The sequence below is a fragment of the Myxine glutinosa genome, chromosome 13, assembly GCF_964187855.1.
Source record: "Myxine glutinosa chromosome 13, kmMyxGlut1.1, whole genome shotgun sequence".
NCBI classification, from domain to species: Eukaryota; Metazoa; Chordata; class Myxini; order Myxiniformes; family Myxinidae; genus Myxine; species Myxine glutinosa.
The window spans coordinates 71,374,551-71,395,715 of record NC_136273.1 but is presented as its reverse complement, the minus strand read 5'-3'; the positions used below and the strand labels follow the sequence as shown (position 1 = coordinate 71,395,715).

The following is a 21,165-nucleotide window of genomic DNA, read 5'->3' as shown; positions in this document are numbered from 1 at the left end:
GCTGCTCATTCCTTCGAGAGATATCTGCTTTCTTTTTACTGCATTATTTATTTATTCACTTCCATTCAACCAATTTCAAGCAACAAGACAATGAATTGCATCATCGAGAATAACAGGTGGCATGCCAGGTGAACCCGGTCATAGTTTTCCTTTGCTGAATCATCAGAGGATAGTCAGAAAACAAATGGTCTTAGTTGACTAATATCAGAGTACATTATTTCGGGAATCACTGGGCCAGGACTGTCTTGTGACTTGAGCACTTACCCATTCATTGCAAGGCCCAGGTTTAAGTCCCAAACCCCTTTGGATGACATATTGTTGTGTTATAACTTGTTATTCTTTCATTCAATCTACTTTATGTGCAAGCCTGGGCTTATACTATAAGAGGATACTGTAATTGGTCCAAGCCATCTTTGCTTAGGACACTTGTGGTGTTGAAGACCAGTTGTGAGCTTAGCAGTAAGGCCATGACGAAGAGAGACATGTCGTTCGTGGAGCTTCCCTGTCATCGACACAGAGGGGGGAGGAGGTAAGAGTGAAACCAAATATTTACAAGAAGGTAAATAAATGTATCTTGTAGCAGCATAATTTTGCCTTTAGTTTTGTAATATGTAAATATGCTTTGGCTTTGGCTTTTGGAGGCTTTTCTGGTATGGGGGATGTTGAGAGATTTTACCATTGCAGTTTAACAAAGACTGGACTTGGAATCCAAACATCTCGGATGTTTTTTCTCCCACCTGAAATTGGTGACCCCAAGGTGATCCAAATGGATGGACAAGGAGTTGCAAGCGCTCAACCAGTGGCCGGGAACGAAAATAGCCAGTTGTGCCCGTCCCGGACGCTCAACCAGCTTCATCGGTGGCAGAGGCGGTTTTGGTAAAGCTGCCGCCATTCAGTCGTAATGATGTAAGACAGTCGGCTGTGGTTCATGTAAGTTGAAGCCGAATTTGACACACAAAACATCACTACTGAGTTGTCGTGGTTCAAATACATTGTGGCTCCTTGTGACCAGAGTATACGATGGAGATGAGATTTTTTTTTTTTACAACCTCCAACGAACCCCCATACATGACTTTGAAGACCACGCCCATAAAGCATTCAACTCACCTTCACCTTCACTCTTTCATTCCCCTTTTCTCCCGCCTCTGGAACAAACTCCACCACTCCTTTCAATCCCATTCCTCCCTCCAGGTCTTTAAAACAGCTGTTCACCACCATTTCTTATCTTCCCCCATCCAAAACCTTGATCTTTTCTACCCCCGCTAATTTTCACCCCAGATACACTTTTTTTGAAATTCCAACTTCTTTCCTGGAAGTCCTTGCAGTATCCATATGTTTTATACCTCTCCCACCTCCCCCTCAAGCCCTCTCCCTCCCACAGTTCTCTCGATGTCCTTGCTCTCAAATGTTGTGTTTGTGTCCTTCCCCCCTCTCTCTCCATCTTGTCTACCACTCCCCTTATTTTGTGTTTTGCGTGTCTGTTTGACTTTTTGTGTGATTAATGTTAGCTCTTTCATGAGCCTCCATCTTGTATACAAAAAAAAAAAAACTTCCTCTGAGCACCACCACTTTCAACAACTGCTTACAATCGAGCATTTATTTCGTGAGTAAATGGTCACTCCTTCGTGAGACGTTCTTGCTACCCCACGTCCGCATGACACTTGCAGCTAACACAGAGCTTGTTGGCATGACAACTCCACACACTGGAGGGATGTCGTACCAATGGTCTTGCTTGGGTATGCGAGCTGCTCTAAAAGATAACCTGGGATGCTCCACTGCAGAGCTAGTCTACAGTGCTCCACTTTGTCTCCCAAAGCAATTCTTCTCAACGCCCGATGAGATCTTGTCAGATGCCCCGAACTTTGCCAGCCGACTTCATTCGGACATGCAGGGCGACACCGTCACGTATGCATTTGTCATGCCCAGTTTTTATTCTCCAGGAACGCTCCACGTGCACCCACATGTTCGTAGGACGTGACGTTGTCCGGAACCCTTGCGGCAAACCTATGCGGACATTACAACGTTCTACAACACTCCAATAAGACCTTCATGCTCAATATTAACGGTGGTCATGAGACAGTCTTCATAGATCGCTTGAAGCTAGCTTTCCTTGATGCTGCACCAGAGCTGACGTTCCCAATGACCAGCGGGTCGACACCTACTACAATGGTATCCTTGCCATCATATACGACTCGCTCTGGCCTTCATGCGCACTTCCCAGCACGATATGTATAAGAGTACATTTTGCTTGTTGATCATTTCTCTTTGCTGTGACTCATTTCTCCATGGACAGTCTAGATCTCTTTGACACCATATTGTATTTTGTTTGTACATTCCATTCGAATAACGCACGAGGAGGGGCAGTAGTGCAGCGGCATCATTTTGCCTTTAGCTTCATAATATGTCAATACGCTTTAGCTTTGGTTTATCAGGGGATTTCCCAGCACGGGGCTTCCCGGCAGGGGTTTTGAGAGGTTTTACCGTTGCGGTTTAACAAAGACTGGACTCGGAATCCGAACGTCTCTGATGTCTTTTCCCCTCAACGTTTAATTACAAACAAAGTGTTTGAGTACAGGTAAAACCGGATTTGGTAACAGAAGATTTTGCTATAATTCACTTTTTCAGAGTAATCAAATATAAATAAAATATAAGAACCTTCTCAACATCTCCGAGTCCTTCTGTGTCCAGCAGCAGAAGGTACTTGTGTTGATCAGAGGGGTGTGGTAAGGCCCAGGCCCAGATTCCCTTTGTATAAGACTGCACCGTGTGTCCCAAAGCAAAACCTGACAAAAAGGTGCACATGAGGACAATTGTGAGGTTAAGTGAGGTGGTGGAGGGAACAGTTGGACAAAAATGTGCAGGTGGACCTCACAAAATGGGGTGAGAAGGTGTCAGGAAAAGTGCAAGGTACACAAAGTCAGTCATGTTTTGTGAAACATTTCCACAACCTTTATATTGTAAAATAATTATTCAAACAAATTGTATGTAGCTTTCTGATATAGCTATGTAGGAAAAACACACCATTGTTGCTGTTGTTGTTGTTGTTGTTGTTGCTGTTAACGTTTTCCCCGAACATGAGAATAAATCATTGTTCAGCAACAAATGGAAATCTACAAAGCCCTAATAATTTATTATGTTATCAGGTTTTTGATCCACATTCCTGCTGGCACATTAGATTAGACATAGCACACTCACCTTTGAGTTGAGGTGTCGAACCTTCGTTCAAATTCCGACCCAACTATAAACTTTCACCCTGGTGTTTCACATGCAGGGTGAGGCATCATTGTGTGTGCAGTGCAACAGATGGACTTTCACCTGGACAAGCGTTACGCCTAGGTCCCCCGTCGTTGAAGTGATGCGAGTTGACAAAGTGGAAGAAGCAAGGCGGCCATCTTGGATTTTGACGTTGCGACCCAATTTTCAATAGCGTTCTTCCTTATGCCTAGATACACCCACACCACCAGATTAGAAGTTTGTACTTCGCTTATTTTTCAAGATATTCCGCTCACAATGTTCAGACATACATGGCGGCGGCCATCTTGGATTTTGACGTGGCGACCCAGTTTTCAATAGGGTTCTTCCTTATGCGTAGATACACACACACGCCAGATTAGAAGTTGGTACTTTGCTTATTTTTCAAGATATTCCGCTCACAAGGTTCAGACATATATATATATATGGTGGCGGCCATCTTGGATTTTGACGTGGCGACCCAATTTTCAATAGCGTTCTTCCTTATGTGTAGATACACACACACGCCAGATTAGAAGTTGGTACTTTGCTTATTTTTCAAGATATTCCGCTCACAAGGTTCAGACATACATGGCGTCAGACATACATGGCGGCGGTCATCTTGGATTTTGACGTGGGTTGCACCCACACACCAAATTAGAATTCGGTCCTTCGCTTACGCACGCACGGACGCACGCACGTTCACACGCACGGACGGAGGGGAAAACCATAGTCCCCCTTTCGCTCCGCGGTGCGACGGGGGACAAAAATGTATCTGCCAGATCTCAAGGTGGCTTTCGACAAATTGAGCGAGTTACCATGTCACCACGTCACCAGCACCAGGAACAAACTGCAAATTTCTGGCCTATCTTACAGGAGGGGCTGGATCAGTGACAGCCACGCTCAGGAATGATAAAACCCACAGCCACGTGCTATACACAAACAATATAACCAACCTATCAGGGGCCATCATTTATTTACCTTTACATCTTTACATAAGGTGGAGGAAAGGAACGGCATTGATTAATGAGTTCGGAGCAGTACAAATACGACATGAAGTGTGTGGAAGGAATCACGCTTTACACTGTGTTTGCATACCTACTAAATAGTAAATAAATGGCTGTTGGGGTCAACGGGTCAAAATAGGCACCGAGTACCAATTTCACACTTGTTTACCATATGGACCCAGTTAGGGAGGCCATTGGGCTTGTCAAGCACCACATCGACTTGTTTTCATGCTTCATGAATTGTCTTTGATGAGAAGCATTCACTTAAAGGTTGTTAGCAGAAGACACATCCCATTTCTACAACCTGGTTTTTTTCTTCTTCTTCTTTCGTTTTTTTTGTATACAGAATCGAGGCTCGTGAAAGAGCTAACATTTATTTCACAAACAAATCAAACAGAAAAACAAAATATATAAAAGGAGGGAGCGGTAGACAAGATGGGGAGAGAAGGGGAAGCACACAAACACAACATTTGAGAGCAGGGACATCGGGAGATGTGTGGGAGGGAGAGGGCTTGGGGGGAGGAGGCGTCGGAAGGGGGTGGGGGTGGGAGAAGTATAAAACACAAGGACACCAAGGACTTCCAGGACAGAAGTTGGTATTTCAAAAAAGTGGATTTGGGGTGAAATTAGCGGGGGTAGAAAAGATCAAAGTTTTGGATGGGGGAAGATAAGAGATGGTGGTGAACAGCTGTTTTAAAGACCTGGAGGGAGGAGTGGGATTGAAGAGAGTGATGGAGTTTGTTCCAGAGGCAGGAGAAAAGAGGAATGAAGGAGTGAAGTGAGCAGAGAGTCTTGATTTTAGCAGTTTAACCATAAGAGGGTTGCAGGCAGATCTTATGCGACCTGTAGGAATATTTGGGGGACGGAGCCCAGAGAGAGCTGGGGGGGGGGGGGGCAAGGCCGGAGAGGAGTCGGTAGAAGACGGAAAGACCACCAACCTGCCTGCGGTGAGTGAGTGAAAGGCCCTTAGAGTTAGTTTCGTCACGGGAGATTCCAATGATTCTGAACGCTATGGTTTCAACAGCGTGAAGACGAGCTAGGTGTGAGGAAGGAGCACCAGCCCAGAGGGGAGAGCAGTATTCCATTGAGCTGCGGATGAAAGCCTTGTATGTGGTGAGGAGCTCAGGTGTGCCAAGGAAGGACTTCGCACGACGGAGGATGCCCAGTCGGCGACTGGCTTTGGAGGCCAGATTTGAAATGTGGTTTTCCCAGGAAAGATCATGGCAGATAGTGAGACCCAAAAGCTTGAGTGACAGAACTTCTTGGAGAGGATTATTCAGAAAGTGGATGGGAGGGTTGTCCAGTAGGTCTTTTCGGAGAGACATCGTAAGAGTGTGAGATTTGTCATGATTGAAAGACATGTTCCACTTGTTTGCCCAGTCTGTGATTTTGTCCAGGTCTGCAGAGAGTGAGGAGGCTGCAGACTGCCGATCTGAGGGATGAGGAATGGAGCGACAGAGAGTAGAGTCATCAGCAAAGAGATAGAGGATTTTCAAGATAGTCAGAGAGATCATTGATGAAGACCAGAAAAAGCATAGGGCCCAGAACACTGCCTTGGGGAACTCCAGCCTGAACAGGAAGAGGAGATGAGAGAAATCCATTCAGGGCCACACGTTGACTACGACTAGAGAGGAAGTCCGCCAGCCATGCGTGGAGATTTCCATGGATCCCAAAGGAGGAGAGTTTGGTGAGCAGAGCGGGGTGCCAGACCGTATCGAAGGCACGTGATATGTCAAGGGAGACAGCTCTAATTTCCTGTTTGGCATTGAGGACCTCCATCCATTGTTGAGAAAGCAGAAGCAGCATGTGCAGAGTAGAGTGACCAGGTCTGAAACCAAATTGATGATCAGAGATCAGGCCATTGGAGAAGAAGAAAGATTTCATTTTTTTATTTTTTTATTTTTTATTTTTTGTATACAAGATCGAGGCTCGTGAAAGAGCTAACATTAATCACACAAAAAGACAAACCGACACACAAAACACAAAAAACAAGGGGAGCGGCGGACAAGATGGGGAGAGAGGGGGAAGGACACAAAAGAGAGGGGGAAGAGGGGGAAGGACACAAACACAACATTTGAGAGCAGGGACATCGGGAGGACTTGGGGGGAGGTGGGAGAGGAATAAAACATATGAACACTGCAAGGACTCTGGGGTGAATTACCGGGGGTAGAAAAGATCAAGGTTTTCGATGGGGGAAGATAAGAGATGGTGGTGAACAGATGTTTTAAAGACCTGGAGGGAGGAGTGGGATTGAAGGGAGTGGGGGAGTTTGTTCCAGAGGCGGGAGAAAAGGGGAATGAAAGAGTGAAGGTGAGCAGAGAGCCTAGACTTTGGCAGTTTAACCATAAGAGGGTTGCAGGCAGATCTTGTGCGACCTGAAGGAATATTGGGGGGACAGAGCACAGAGAGAGCTGGGGGAGCAAGGCTGGCGAGGAGTCGGTAGAAGACAGAAAGACCACCAACCTGCCTGCGGTGAGGGAGTGAAAGGCCCTCAGTGTTGACTACATCGCAGAAGATTCCAATGATTCTGAAAGCTTTGGCCTCAACAGCGTGAAGCCGAGCAAGGTGTGAGGCAGGAGCACCAGCCCAGAAGCAATGATGGAGAAGCATTTCCGAAGCAATGATGGATTCCATGACTTTGCTGAAAATTGGGAGAAGGCTGATTGGTCTGTAGTTGCTAGGATTTGTTTTTGCACATTTTTTGTGCAAAGCGGTGATGTTGGCTGATTTCCAAGCAGATGGCAGATGACCTTGAGCAAAAGATAGGGTGAAGAGAACAGAGAGAGGGAGTGAAAGAGCGGAAGAACAGGATTTTAGGACCCGTGGGCTGATGCCGTCAGGTCCAGTTGCAGAATCAGTCGAGGGTTGACAGAAACTTTTCCACCTTGTCAGGAGGAAAGGACACAGAGTCCAGGAGCATCTGGGTACGACTGGGTACGGTGGGTACAGAGAGGGATGGGTTTGGGACACAAGATTTAGAGGCAAACACAGAGTTGAGGCATTCAGCTTTTTCACGTGCGGAGTCAGCCGTGTAGCCGTTTGAGGTGAGGGAGGGGATGGAGGGGGGAACAAACACCAGAAACAGATTTGACCAGACGCCACCAGGATTTGGAAGAGGGAGACAGATAAGAGAGTTTGGTCTTGAGAACGGAGAGATATTGTTTCCTGGCTCTCCTGAGGGTGGACACACACTTGTTTCGGGCTTTGTGAAAGGAAATGAGATTTCCTTCCGTTGGATTTGCTTTCCAGGAGACGAAGGTTTTAAAGAGTATTATAATTTAAGCATACTGTTTATTGTTTCAAATAAATTAAAATGTTTAATTGACATATGTGGGAAAAGTACACACCCAGACCAGGAATCGAACCAAGTTCCTCTGGTGAACCGTACCAGTGCTCGGCTATTTGGGTTATCTGGGCTATGTTTGAGCTATCTGCGTTATCTGGGCTATCTGAGCTATCTGGGTTATGTCTGAGCTATGTCTTGGCTGTATCTAGGCTATGTCTGGGCTAGCTGGGTTATCGGAGATAGCTCATCTTTGATAGCTATCTAAGATAGCATCCAATAGCATCTGAGATAGTTATCTGAAATAGCTATGCCTGGGCTATCTGGGCTACCTGGGTTATGTCTGGGTTATCTGGGTTGTGTCTGGGCTATCTGGGATATGTCTGGGCTATCCGGGATATGTCTGGGCTACCTGGGTTATGTCTGGGCTATATTGGGCTATGCCTGGGCTATATGGGCTATGCCTGGGCTATGCCTGGGCTATATGGGCTATGCCTGGTCTATCTGGGTTATGCCTCGGCTATCTGGGTTATGTCTGGGCTATCTGGGTTATGTCTGGGCTATCTGGGTTATGTCTGGGCTATCTGGGTTATGTCTGGGCTATCTGGGTTATGTCTGGGCTATCTGGGTTATGTCTGGGCTATCTGGGTTATGTCTGGGCTATCTGGGTTATGTCTGGGCTATCTGGGTTATGTCTGGGCTATCTGGGTTATGTCTGGGCTATCTGGGTTATGTCTGGGCTACCTGGGTTATGTCTGGGATATATCTGGGTTATGTCTGGGATATATCTGGGTTATGTCTGGGATATATCTGGGATATATCTGGGTTATCTGGGCTATATTGAGGCTATATCTAGGCTATATGGGCTAGGTTTGGGCTATCTGGGATATGTCTGGGCTCTATGGGTTATGTCTGGGATATATGGGTTATGTCTGGGCTATATGGGCTATGTCTGGGCTATCTGAGCAATGTCCTGGCTATCTGGGTTATATCGAGGCTATATGGGATATGTCTGGGCTATCTGAGATATGCCTGTTGCTATCTGGGATATGTCTGGGCTATCTGGGATATGTCTGGGCTATCTGGGATATGTCTGGGCTATCTGGGATATGTCTGGGCTATCTGGGATATGTCTGGGCTATCTGGGATATGTCTGGGCTATCTGGGATATGTCTGGGCTATCTGGGATATGTCTGGGCTATCTGGGATATGTCTGGGCTATCTGGGATATGTCTGGGCTATCTGGGATATGTCTGGGCTATCTGGGATATGTCTGGGCTATCTGGGATATGTCTGGGCTATCTGGGATATGTCTGGGCTATCTGGGATATGTCTGGGCTATCTGGGATATGTCTGGGCTATCTGGGATATGTCTGGGCTATCTGGGCTATATCGAGGCTATAAGGGCTATATCTAGGCCATATGGGCTATCTGGGTTATGTCTGGGCTATATGGGCTATGTCTGGGCTATCTGAGCTATGTCTGTGCTATCTGGGCTATATGGAGGCTATGTTTGGGCTATCTGGGATATGTCTGGGCTATCTGGGATATGTCTGGGCTATTTGGGCTATATGGGGTATATCTAGGCCATATGGGCTACGTTTGGGCTATCTGGGTTATGTCTGGGCTATATGGGCTATGTCTGGGCTATATGGGCTATGTCTGGGCTATCTGAGCTATGTCTGGGCTATCTGAGCTATGTCTGGGCTATCTGAGCTATGTCTGGGCTATATGGGGTATATCTAGGCCATATGGCCTATGTTTGGGCTATCTGGGTTATGTCTGGGCTAGATGGGCTATGTCTGGGCTATCTGAGCTATGTCTGGGCTATCTGGGTTATCTGGGCTATTTCGAGGCTATAAGGGTAATGCTAGGCCATATGGGCTTTGTTTGGGCTATCTGGGATATGTCTGAGCTATCCGGAATATGTCTGGACTATCTGGGCTATGTCGGCTATATCTTGGCTATGTCTGGGCTATATAATTAATTATTTATAACCCTGTTCATTTATCTTCCATATATATATAAAAGAAAGTTTTTGTTTGTTTGTTTGTTTGTTTGTCTGCGCAAGCTAATCTCCTGAACGGTGAAAGATAGGAGGAAACCTCTAATGCAAAAAATGTCGGGACGTGCCCCGGGAAGGTTTTAGGCTCGGTGGCGAGACCGGTCGAGGCCCACCTCGGTAGGGCCGGGCCCATTTCACAATTAAAAACCGAGGTGAATTATAGTAGCCAATCTTCTACGGCCGCGAGGAAAAGCTGAATTATAGTAGCAAATTCATTCAAAAAGAACCCGGGCAACGCCGGGTGCTTTCGGCTAGAATCACATAAAAATGTGGGAAAATATCCTCACATGGTGGAGTTGATGCGAAACTGCAAAAACTTGATGTGCTGCATTCTGGCGGACCAGCAGAAACAGGTTTGTGCAGGTACAAATACCGAAATGTATTGTATTTCATCAAACATTTATTGACATCGTTTTTGATTTAGGGTTATAATGTGTGTGTGTGTGCATATATATATCTGTGCAGCGTCTGTCCTGTCCTGTGTTGTGTTGTCATGTCTTGTCTCGTCACTGAACTACTTTCTCAAACTTTTGTTTCCGTGGTTGTGAAGTGTTTTTAATAACGTTGTGGTGGTTTTGAATCAAGTGGTGGTGAGGTATTTTGAATTATGTGGTGGTGAGGTGTTTTTAAATGACGTGGTGGTGAGGCGTTTTAAAATCACATGGTGGTGAGGTGTTTTGAATTACTTGGTGGTGAGGTGTTTTAAATTACTTGGTGGTGAGGTGTTTTAAATTACTTGGTGGTGAGGTGTTTTAAATTACTTGGTGGTGAGGTGTTTTAAATTACTTGGTGGTGAGGTGTTTTAAATTACTTGGTGGTGAGGTGTTTTAAATTACTTGGTGGTGAGGTGTTTTAAATTACTTGCTGGTGAGGTGTTTTAAATTACTTGGTGGTGAGGTGTTTTAAATTACTTGGTGGTGAGGTGTTTTAAATTACTTGGTGGTCAGGTGTTTTGAATTACTTGGTGGTGAGGTGTTTTGAATTACGTGGTGGTGAGGTGTTTTGAATTACTTGGTGGTGAGGTGTTTTAAATTACTTGGTGGTGAGGTGTTTTAAATTACTTGGTGGTGAGGTGTTTTGAATTACGTGGTGGTGAGGTGTTTTAAATTACGTGGTGGTGATGTGTTTTGAATTACGTGGTGGTGAGGTGTTTTGAATTACGTGGTGGTGAGGTGTTTTGAATTACTTGGTGGTGAGGTGTTTTGAATTACGTGGTGGTGAGGTGTTTTGAATTACTTGGTGGTGAGGTGTTTTGAATTACTTGGTGGTGAGGTGTTTTGAATTACTTGGTGGTGAGGTGTTTTGAATTACGTGATGGTGAGGTGTTTTAAATTACTTGGTGGTGAGGTGTTTTGAATTACGTGGTGGTGAGGTGTTTTCAATTACGTGGTGGTGAGGTGTTTTGAATTACTTGGTGGTGAGGTGTTTTAAATTACTTGGTGGTGAGGTGTTTTGAATTACTTGGTGGTGAGGTGTTTTGAATTACTTGGTGGTGAGGTGTTTTGAATTACTTGGTGGTGAGGTGTTTTGAATTACGTGGTGGTGAGGTGTTTTGAATTACGTGGTGGTGAGGTGTTTTGAATTACGTGGTGGTGAGGTGTTTTGAATTACGTGGTGGTGAGGTGTTTTGAATTACGTGGTGGTGAGGTGTTTTGAATTACGTGGTGGTGAGGTGTTTTGAATTACATGGTGGTGAGGTGTAATCGTCCTAAACTTCCAGTCTGCACCTCCTCCCTCCCCCCCCCTCCCCCCATGTATGTGCTGAGGGGTTCTTTCTTGAAAAAAAAACATTTAACCTAAATCTTCAACCTAAATTGCCTATAAAAATGTAATATCACAAACACAACAAATAAATTTGTGCAAAGTAATTGTTTGTATTGTGGCGGACACAAAAGCCCACTGGCATGGTGACATCATTCCGCGCACCAAGTGGGCGGTGGCCACGCCCGAGGGGTAGGCGTGGCCTCATGATATACACCGGGCGCCCAGCCCGGAGCGGTACAGTGTTACAGTGAGCTCCTACAATAAAGATGTTCATAAGTTACCGCTTGTCCGCTTCCTCCTTGCTCACAAGCAGCGCGCGTAACGCCGCGCTTTACTGGTGACCCTCGACGTTGGATCTGCCGGAGCAATCCTTCCACACGCGACGCCATCGCCATGGCCGACTTCGTCAAACTTCCAGAATTTTGGGAGGCTCAGGCCAAAGTCTGGTTCGTCCAGGCCGAAGCCCAATTTCAGCTTCGGCGCCTCACCGGCGATGACACGCGCTATTGCCACGTCGTCGCCTCCCTCTGGCCCGGCACGGCCGCTCGAGTTGTGTCCGTCCTTCGCCACCCACCGGACGGCCACAAGTACGAGGCACTCAAGCGGCTACTCCTAGCCACGTTCGGCCTCACGGACGACGCACGGGCCGACCGCCTCCTGGATCTCCCCGAGCTCGGTGAGACGTGCCCGTCGGTCCGAATGGACTATATGCTGTCACTGTTGGGCGACGAAGCCCCCGGTTCGCTATTCCGGGCGCTTTTCCGGCGCCAACTTCCAGCGCAGGTTCGCCTCGCGTTGGCCGGGACCGGGCTAACGGAACCCCGAGCATTGGCAGCCGAGGCGGACAGGTACTTCGCCGCTTCGGACACGCGGGCGAGAGTCGGCGTGGCCGTCACGGCCCCCGAGGCTGATGCTGCTGCCGGCCCTCCTGCTGTTGCCTCCCATGCTGCTGTTCCACAGCATCAGCTTCTACAGCATACGCAGCATGCGTATACGCACCTCGTGAACGCCGCCACGCCCCGCCCACCGCCGCGGCGAAAACCGCCACCACGGGGAAACCCGCCAACTCCACCGGCCTGGCGGAGCCAGCCGCGCTCCTCCAGCTCCACCACCTGGTGCTGGTTCCACACCGAGTTCGGCCACGAAGCTCGGCAGTGTCATCCGCCATGCTCCTTCAACAGGTCGGGAAACGCCGGGCCGGCGCTCAATAGTGGCGATGAGCGCCGGCCGTTCGAGCAGCCTGCTGTTCATAACGGACACCTTCTCCGGGCGCCGTTACCTGTGCAACACAGGAGCGCAGGTGAGTGTCATTCCCGCCGGCACGTCAGACAAGCACGCCGCGGGTGGGGGCCCCGCGCTGCTTGCCGCGAACGGGACGCCCATCCGTACGTACGGAAAACGCTGCCTCTCTCTGCGGTTTGGAGGGCAGGTTTTCCGATGGACGTTCGTCACCGCCGACGTGCCCATGGCACTGCTTGGCGCGGACGTCCTGTGCGCTAATGGGCTCCTGGTCGACGTCAAGCGCAGACGTCTTGTCCAGGCCGAAACGTTCAGCTCGCTCGCTTGTGCATTGCCCAGCTCAACGAGTGGCTTGCCAAGCGGCTTGCCGAACGGTTCGGTTCCGGCCACGTTGGTCTGTACGCTTCCGGCAGCGGACGCATTCACCCGCCTCCTCGCCGGCTTCCCGGCCCTCACGCGGCCCACCTTCTCGGCGGGGGCCGTCAAGCACGGGGTGGCCCATCACATCCCCACCGTCGGGCCACCGGTCTACGCCCGGGCACGCCACCTCGAGCCGACGAAGCTGGCGGTGGCAAAAGCGGGGTTCGCTACCCTGGAGCGACTCGGCATCGTTCGGCGCTCAGAGAGCGTTTGGGCGTCGCCGCTGCACATCGTGCCGAAGCCCGGCGGGGGATGGCGACCGTGCGGGGACTATCGCCGTCTCAATGACGCCACAACTCCCGACCGCTACCCCGTCCCCCACATTCAGGACTTTTCCGCCCGTTTGGCGGGCAGGTCCTTCTTCTCGAAGGTGGACCTCATACGCGGCTACCATCAGGTCCCCGTCAGGCCGGAGGACGTCCCGAAGACGGCGGTCATCACGCCATTCGGACTCTTTGAGTTCCTGCGCATGCCCTTCGGTCTGAAGAATGCGGCTCAGGCGTTCCAGCGACTGATGGACAGCGTCCTGCGCGACTTGGATTTTGTCTACGTCTACCTGGACGATATCCTCGTCGCCAGCGCGTCCCGCGAAGAGCACCTACGCCACCTCCGCACGCTCTTCGAACGCCTGGGCCAGCATGGCCTGATTGTGAACCCCGCAAAGTGCCGGTTCGGCGCCGCCACAATCGATTTTCTGGGGCACCGTGTCACCAGGCACGGAGCCGTCCCCCTGCCGGCCAAGGTGGAGGCGGTGAAGGGGTTTCCACGCCCCCGCACGATCAGAGGGCTGCAGGAGTTCCTGGGCATGGTGAACTTTTACCATCGGTTCCTGCCCCGTATCGCCCAGCTCCTGCGCCCCCTGCACGAAGCTCTCCGAGGTAAGCCGGGCAAAGGCGATGTTACCTGGACCGAGCAGATGGACACGGCGTTCGGGGGGGGCGAAGCTCGCCTTGGATAACGCCACCATGCTCACGCACCCGGCGCCCGATGCACCGATCGCCCTCACCACCGATGCCTCGGACTACGCGGTGGGCGCGGTGCACGAGCAATGGATGCGTGGAGCTTGGCAACCGCTGGCGTTCTTTAGCCGGCAGCTTCGCCCGCCCGAACGCCGTTACAGTACCTTCGACCGCGAGTTGCTCGGACTTCACTTGGCGGTCAGGCACTTCCGCCATCTGCTCAAGGGCCGTGCGTTCACTGCCTTCGTCGACCACAAGCCGCTGATCTTCGCGATGGGCAAGGTCACCGAGCCGTGGTCGGCCCGGCAGCAGCGTCACCTCTCGGCCGTGTCCGAGTACACGACGGACATCCAGCACGTCGCGGGGAAGGACAACCCGGTGGCGGATTGCCTTTCCCGGGCCGTCACCCACACAGTCCACCTCGGCATCGACTATGCCCGGATGGCAGCGGACCAGGCCGCTGACCCCGACGTCCAGGCCTTGCGGACCGCCGTCACGGGCCTCCGCGTCACCGAGGTGCCGTTCGACGGCGCGGACGCGGCCCTCTTGTGCAACGTCTCCCTCGGGCGTCCTCGCCCCATCGTGCCCGCGGGCTGGCAGCGCCAGGTGTTTGACGCCATCCACGGCCTGTCCCACCCGGGCGCGAGGGCCTCCCAAAGGCTGATCGCCGACAAGTTCGTCTGGCATGGCCTCCGGAAGGCCGTCCGCGGCTGGGCCAGGACGTGCCTCGCGTGCCAGCGCGCCAAGGTGCACCGGCACACCCAGGCCCCGTTGGCCCCGTTCACGGTGCCGGAACGCCGGTTTGACCACGTCCACGTGGACCTGGTGGGACCTCTGCCCCCCTCGCGGGGTTTCACCTACGTCCTCACCATGGTGGACCGCACCACCCAGTGGCCGGAGGCCGTGCCCTTGGCGTCGACAATGGTGGCCGATGTCGCGCAGGCTTTCATCGCCACCTGGGTCGCCCGGTTCGGCGCCCCCTCAGACATCTCATCCGACCGCGGCCCCCAGTTCACCTCGGAGCTCTGGGGGGCGGTTGCGCAGGGGCTCGGGGTCCGGCTGCACCGAACCACGGCCTACCACCCCCAGGCTAACGGCCTGTGTGAGCGATTTCACCGCTCATTGAAGGCCGCGCTCCGGGCCACCCTCTGCGACGGCGGCTGGGTCGACAGGCTCCCCTGGGTCCTGCTCGGCCTCCGGACGGCGCCCAAGGAGGACCTGCGCGCATCCGCGGCGGAGTTGGTCTTCGGGCAACCGCTGCGGGTGCCGGGCGAGTTCCTCCCCGACTCCACGGCACCATGGTCCGCGGCACAGCAGCGCTCCGCTCTGCAAGAGACCGCCCAGAGGTTCGCCCCGGTGCCAACGGCATGCCACGGGCACCCACCGACGCACGTCGCCCTGGAGCTTCGCACGGCGGAGTACGTCTTCGTCCGCCACGATGCCCATCGGACACCACTGCGGCCCCCGTACGACGGGCCTTTCCGCGTGCTGGAGACCGGGGCGAAGCACTTCACCCTGGACATCGGCGGTACTCCTGACCGCGTTTCGGTAGACCGCCTCAAGCCGGCCCACCTCGATGTGGACCATCCACCGCCAGTGGCCCGACCCCCACGTCGGGGCCGCCCTCCTGCGGGCGGACCCCCGGCACCGCCCAGCCCCGCCGCCACGCCGCCCCCCGGTCCTGCACCCATCCCAGGGGCAGCCAGGGGCATCCCACCTGGCATCCCTGCACCCCGGACGCCGCCGATCGCCAGGGGGCGCTTCGGCCGGGTCATTCGTCTGCCCCGCAAACTGGCCCTCCAGGTGCGCGGGAATTCTGGGGGGGCGCGTGTGGCGGACACAAAAGCCCACTGGCGTGGTGACATCATTCCGCGCACCAAGTGGGCGGTGGCCACGCCCGAGGGGTAGGCGTGGCCTCATGATATACACCGGGCGCCCAGCCCGGAGCGGTACAGTGTTACAGTGAGCTCCTACAATAAAGATGTTCATAAGTTACCGCTTGTCCGCTTCCTCCTTGCTCACAAGCAGCGCGCGTAACGCCGCGCTTTAGTATTATGATTGGTGTAAATCATGACAACACAGCAACTCAGGTACAGTCATTAGCCTCAGCTAAAATAAGCCCGTTACTGAGTAACGACGCTTCGTGAGGCTCGCTACGCTCGCCTCACCAAGCTAGTATATGTATATATATATATATATATACTAGCTGAATGCACCCGGCGTTGCCCGGGTTCTTTCTGAATGAATTGAATCTTCTGTACATAGGTCTGACGCGAGCCCAGTATCAGTTAGTGCTCAACGATTCCTTGTATATACCTGACCATATCATATTATCATGCCTACTAACCTGTCTTGTGTCCAGCAAGGAGGTTCATGAGGTACGACTTCCCAGTGCGGTACCTGCCCACGATCGCCACAACCACCACGGGCTTGGTGATGCCGCGCAGTATCTTCGCAGTGTCCTCATTCAGCACGAATTTACCATTTGTATCAGATGAGATGAGCATGAGTGGCGAGTCCATGGCGAGAGAGAGGAGCAGAACAACTGATTGTAAGGAGGGAGAGAGAGAGAATGAGAGCTCGGGAACAGGAAGGGTTTTTATAAATAGAGAAGAGGAAGTGAAACCAACATTGCTTTCATAATACGTATGTAACTCACCGAAACATTCCAGGGGAATTCCGCAGATAATACATGTTGTGAAAATCAAGATTCAACAGCAACCCAAAGTAGGTTTAATCGTAATTCGTTCTCAACATCATCTAGAGAGAAACCAATAAACATGGTATTAATAATTATATATACAGGTGAATACAGGTGCGGACAGGCTGTATGAATATAAAAGCTGTGATACATATTGCAGACACGTTACCTTTCTAAGGGAAGCCCAGAGAGCTCTAGAGGTACATCGCTAGGGTTACATCGTGGTGACGGATCTACATCGCCTGTCCGCGCTGATATATATATAGGAACCGAGAAAGGGTCGCGTAGCGGCCATGAGGCGAATAACATCAGTGTCGTAATTTGGATGACGATTTCATTACATTCTCCCCGCGCTTAGATCCAAACTCGGCGGTGAAGAACAGCAGACACATACAGAGGAATACATAGGAATGCAAAGAACGAAATACATTGGAAAGATGTCACTGCCGGTCGAACGTCCAAGGGGCCATCAATCCCGATGGCAGGGTTACTGCATTTCAGCCAGTTAGCCCGGTTAGCAATCAATCTCCAGCTATAGATATAGCCCTCATGATAATTAGAGATGATGGATGAATTGTATGTATACATCTACCTCTGCGATCGAATAGAAAACTATTATTATGTATGGTACTTTAATGTTTATGGCGTAGCCCATTGGGCAATGCCGTCAAGAACAGTGCTGGTCCATCTGTATGTATGTATGTATGTATGTCCCCTCAAACGTATACCAATCAGAACTGAGGATCTGGTCACATGACATGGCGATGTGTTACATCTGGAGGAAGTCCCAGTCAAGAAGATATCGGACCGAGCATGCAGTGGTCATCCCAGGGAGAAGACGTTGAGCCGTGGGTAGTAGTAGTCTTCCTGTGGGGTAGTCTGAGTAGATAAGTGTACCTCGTTGAACAGTGAGAAACGGCTCAGTAGCTAGATGGGTAAGGTGTACCTTTGAGATTCGCAACTCATTACATAAGGTGTGCCATGACGAAGAGCGACTGGCCATACGACGCAAAGCAACGCATTACAGGCAGATGTCGGTGTGGCAGATGTGTAATTCAGTAAACCATAACAGTAAGTAAGAAGACCATTACAGTAGGTCTGTACCCGCCCTGGCTCCCAAGGGTACATACGCGGTACAAGCGCATGTAGTGGCACGCGAATCTACCGTTGGCAGCGATCGCACGAGTCACGAGCGGCCTCTGAAGGCTGCCTGGACGACCGGCGCACAAACGGTCGAAACGCGCCTCTCCAGCGAAGCGCGCAGGACCGCCGGGATGCCTATGGCAAGCTTGTCCATCTGCACCGCGCGCGGAGGATCGGAGAAGATCGGCAGACCGAGAGAGTCCCGGCTGGACAAACCATGTTTGTCCCAGCGTCGTCCCGGATCGTTATGATTGATTGTCATGATTGTCACGCGGATCGGAGAAGATCGGCAGACCGAGAGAGTTCCGGCTGGACAAACCATGTTTGTCCCAGCGTCGTCCCGGATCGTTATGATTGATTGCCATGATTGTCACGCCAGATGACCCGGATGGATTGGCCATCCCGGATGTCCGACCGATCCATCCAGTTGACGCCATCGTTGCATGGCACGGATCCAGCCGGACCGCGGATGGATCGACCATCCACGGACGCAATGGCACAGAGAAGGCCCGGATGGATTGGCCATCCCGGATGTCCGACCGATCCATCCAGTTGACGCCATCGTTGCATGGCACGGATCCAGCCGGACCGCGGATGGATCGACCATCCACGGACGCAATGGCACAGAGAAGGCCCGGATGGATTGGCCATCCCGGATGTCCGACCGATCCATCCAGGTAACGCCAACGTGGCATGGCACGGATCCAGCCGGACCGCGGTTGGATCGTCCATCCACGGACGCAATACCGCAGTGCAGCTCATTGAGGCTGCATTGGGAGGGAGAGGTGTACTCTACTTGATTGATTAATTGTATATTTAAAATCAATAAAGATTATCACAAAATATTGTCTAATCAATTGGCGCATCGCATAACTAACCCACAAGGGGCGAGGAGGGAGTCGCCACCCGGGCGAGCAACAAGAACCTCCCGGGTCCCCACAAGAGTCGAGGTGGCCCGATCACAGGGATGGGCCATGTCGAGAAAACAAAAGGTCGCAGGGGCCATGGGTCACGGTGTACCCAGTGAGACCAGCGCGACCTCACGGGAGCGCGGCAGATTAGCAACATGGTCATATCCCTAGGACATACTATCCACAAACCGCAAGAATAACGAGGTAGACAAAACATCTGTTAAAGAGGTGGCTGCAGTGCGCTGCATACCGAAGACAGACGACCTTCACAGTCTGGGTCAGGCTGAGTCACAGTCAGACTGGGGCATAGGGGAACGGAATCAGACGAGGCGTCTCGCAGTCTCGAACTACGAGGCAAGAGCTCTGTCCGATAACAACGAGCCCAGAGTCAAGGACGAGCACGCAGTACGGTGTCCTCGTTACATGCGCAGGCGACGAGGGAGTCGGGCGCGACGCTCAATGTCACGAGGTCACCGTGTACTCCCACCGCGGTGACCCTGAGGGAGCGCCGCGGTACGTTGTACACGTCGTGACGTAAAGGACAATTAGTACATAGAAAGGTAACGAATCCCCGATGAGACCGCGGGAAGCACGCCATTACGCAAATGACGCCGCGAAGCGAACGCGTCTAAGATGCTGTAAAGCGTACGCGTGATACAGTCGATGACGTCATCAAGTAGGTCGGGCGGGTTTGACGGCGAGCTCCAGCCGAGCGGCATCCCCAGACGGAGCAAAGCAGCACACCGAAATCCAACGTCTCGTGCGCAGCAGCACCCGAGCGAGCCCGAGATCGGCACACGGCACACGAACCCGGCCGACGGCGAAAGCATCATCTAGGGCGCACCGCGTACGAGGGAAACCGAAAGCCGCGTCTCGGCCCGTTCCCGTTGATCCAGAGCGGGCGAGCCCGCCGAGCCGAGGGGCGAGCACGCCGAGTCGAGATGGCGAGCAAGCCCGGCAGCGACAGACCGCACGACCCGAAGCAGCGCCCCGCCTGCCTGGCTGTCGGGTCTATCTCATATGAGGTGCATCGAGCATGAAGGATGAAGAGGAGGCCTTTCAGTCCGACAAGCCTGCTCTACACCAACACTACATAAACGCAATATGACGCAATCCAACAGCTTATCGAATAAATAATTGGGTGAAACGCGGGGTGTAAAAAAAAGAATGAAAGCATTCGGTCCACATACATTCCATGCACAGCATTTTTACAATGGTCGCAGGTGGTTAACGCATACGCCGTTTGATCAAGTAAAACAAAGGACGAAGAAGAACGATCACTTATAGAATGCACATGGTAGTCAGGTATACGATCAACCATTAGAAGCATATGCCCGTGTGTCGTGAAAGGCTATGAAGGCCCCGCTCGACGTCCATAGAAACTCGTCCGTGCTGCGACGAGTCCTCGCCAGGGCCCAAGCGAGCCTCCATTGAGGCGTTTCCGGGCGATCCCCTACTCAGTGGGGCCGGCGAGAGGAATCCAGCGAAGATGCGGCGCGCGCAACGGGCGCGTCGTGCATAGTAGGGATTCCATCCAGCGACGGTGCGGCGCGTGATGCGCGTGTAAGAGGGGATCCGACGAGCAGCGAGGAATCGCCGGCAACGCAGAGAGGGCCGCGATCAGAATCGCCGGCCTCACAGAGTGCCCGCGAGAGGAACCGCATGCAAAGGGGTCCATCCAGTGAAGAGGCGGCGCGCGCAACTGGCGCGTCGTGCATTTGTAGTGATTCCTTCCAGCGACGGTGCGGTGCCACGCGAAGGGTGCCACGTGTAGGAGGTGATCGGAATCAGGATGGGATCGCGGGCCTCCCAGAGTAGTAGCACGCGATGGGAGCAGTGCACGTCGATTCGCGTGGAGGAGGTGGTTCCACCGAGTATCGAGTGGTCGGGGTGAGCCGGTCGTGAGAGGCACGGCGTGCTTCCGACGAGCAGCGCGCGTTCGCGCGGAGGAGATGGGCCACAGAGTAGCGAGTGGTCGGAGTGGAGCCGGTCGTGAGAGGCACGGCGTGATTCCGACGAGCAGCGCGCGTTCGCGCGGAGGAGATGGGCCACAGAGTAGCGAGTGGTCGGAGTGGAGCCGGTCGTGAGAGGCACGGCGTGATTCCGACGAGCAGCGCGCGTTCGCGCGGAGGAGATGGGCCACAGAGTAGCGAGTGGTCGGAGTGGAGCCGGTCGTGAGAGAGAGATGTGACTCGGAGTAGATGGGCCACTGAGTAGCGAGTGGTCGGAGTGTGCCGTCCGTGTGGAGGCATAGCCGACATGGGAGACGTGATCACTCGCGTAGGAATCTCAACTCGGGCCGAGGCACGCATATCTAGGATGAATCCCTCGGACGGAGCCGTTAGTGCTTCCGAGCTGCGACCGGACGGGTAGGCCGGCGGCTCCAAGCGGGTCCGTCGTTCCGACGGGGTCTCAACCGCGGGACGTTGCCCAGTAGCATCG

The 21,165-nt window shown here is 52.4% G+C and overlaps 1 protein-coding gene across 1 annotated transcript in view; it reads right to left on the bottom strand.

Annotated features, from left to right (window-relative positions):
• Positions 1-16,574, bottom strand: part of LOC144888584 (guanylate-binding protein 2-like) — a 48,342-nt gene extending 31,768 nt beyond the window's left edge. Inside the window, exons 1-3 of the mRNA XM_078767022.1 lie at positions 16,316-16,574; positions 2,656-2,783; positions 393-502 (exon numbers count right to left, since the gene is read on the bottom strand). Coding sequence (XP_078623148.1) covers positions 393-502; positions 2,656-2,783; positions 16,316-16,490 — 413 coding nt within the window. The 5' untranslated portion in view covers positions 16,491-16,574. The remainder of the gene's footprint in view (positions 1-392; positions 503-2,655; positions 2,784-16,315) is intronic.
• Between the last annotated feature and the right edge of the window lie 4,591 nt (positions 16,575-21,165).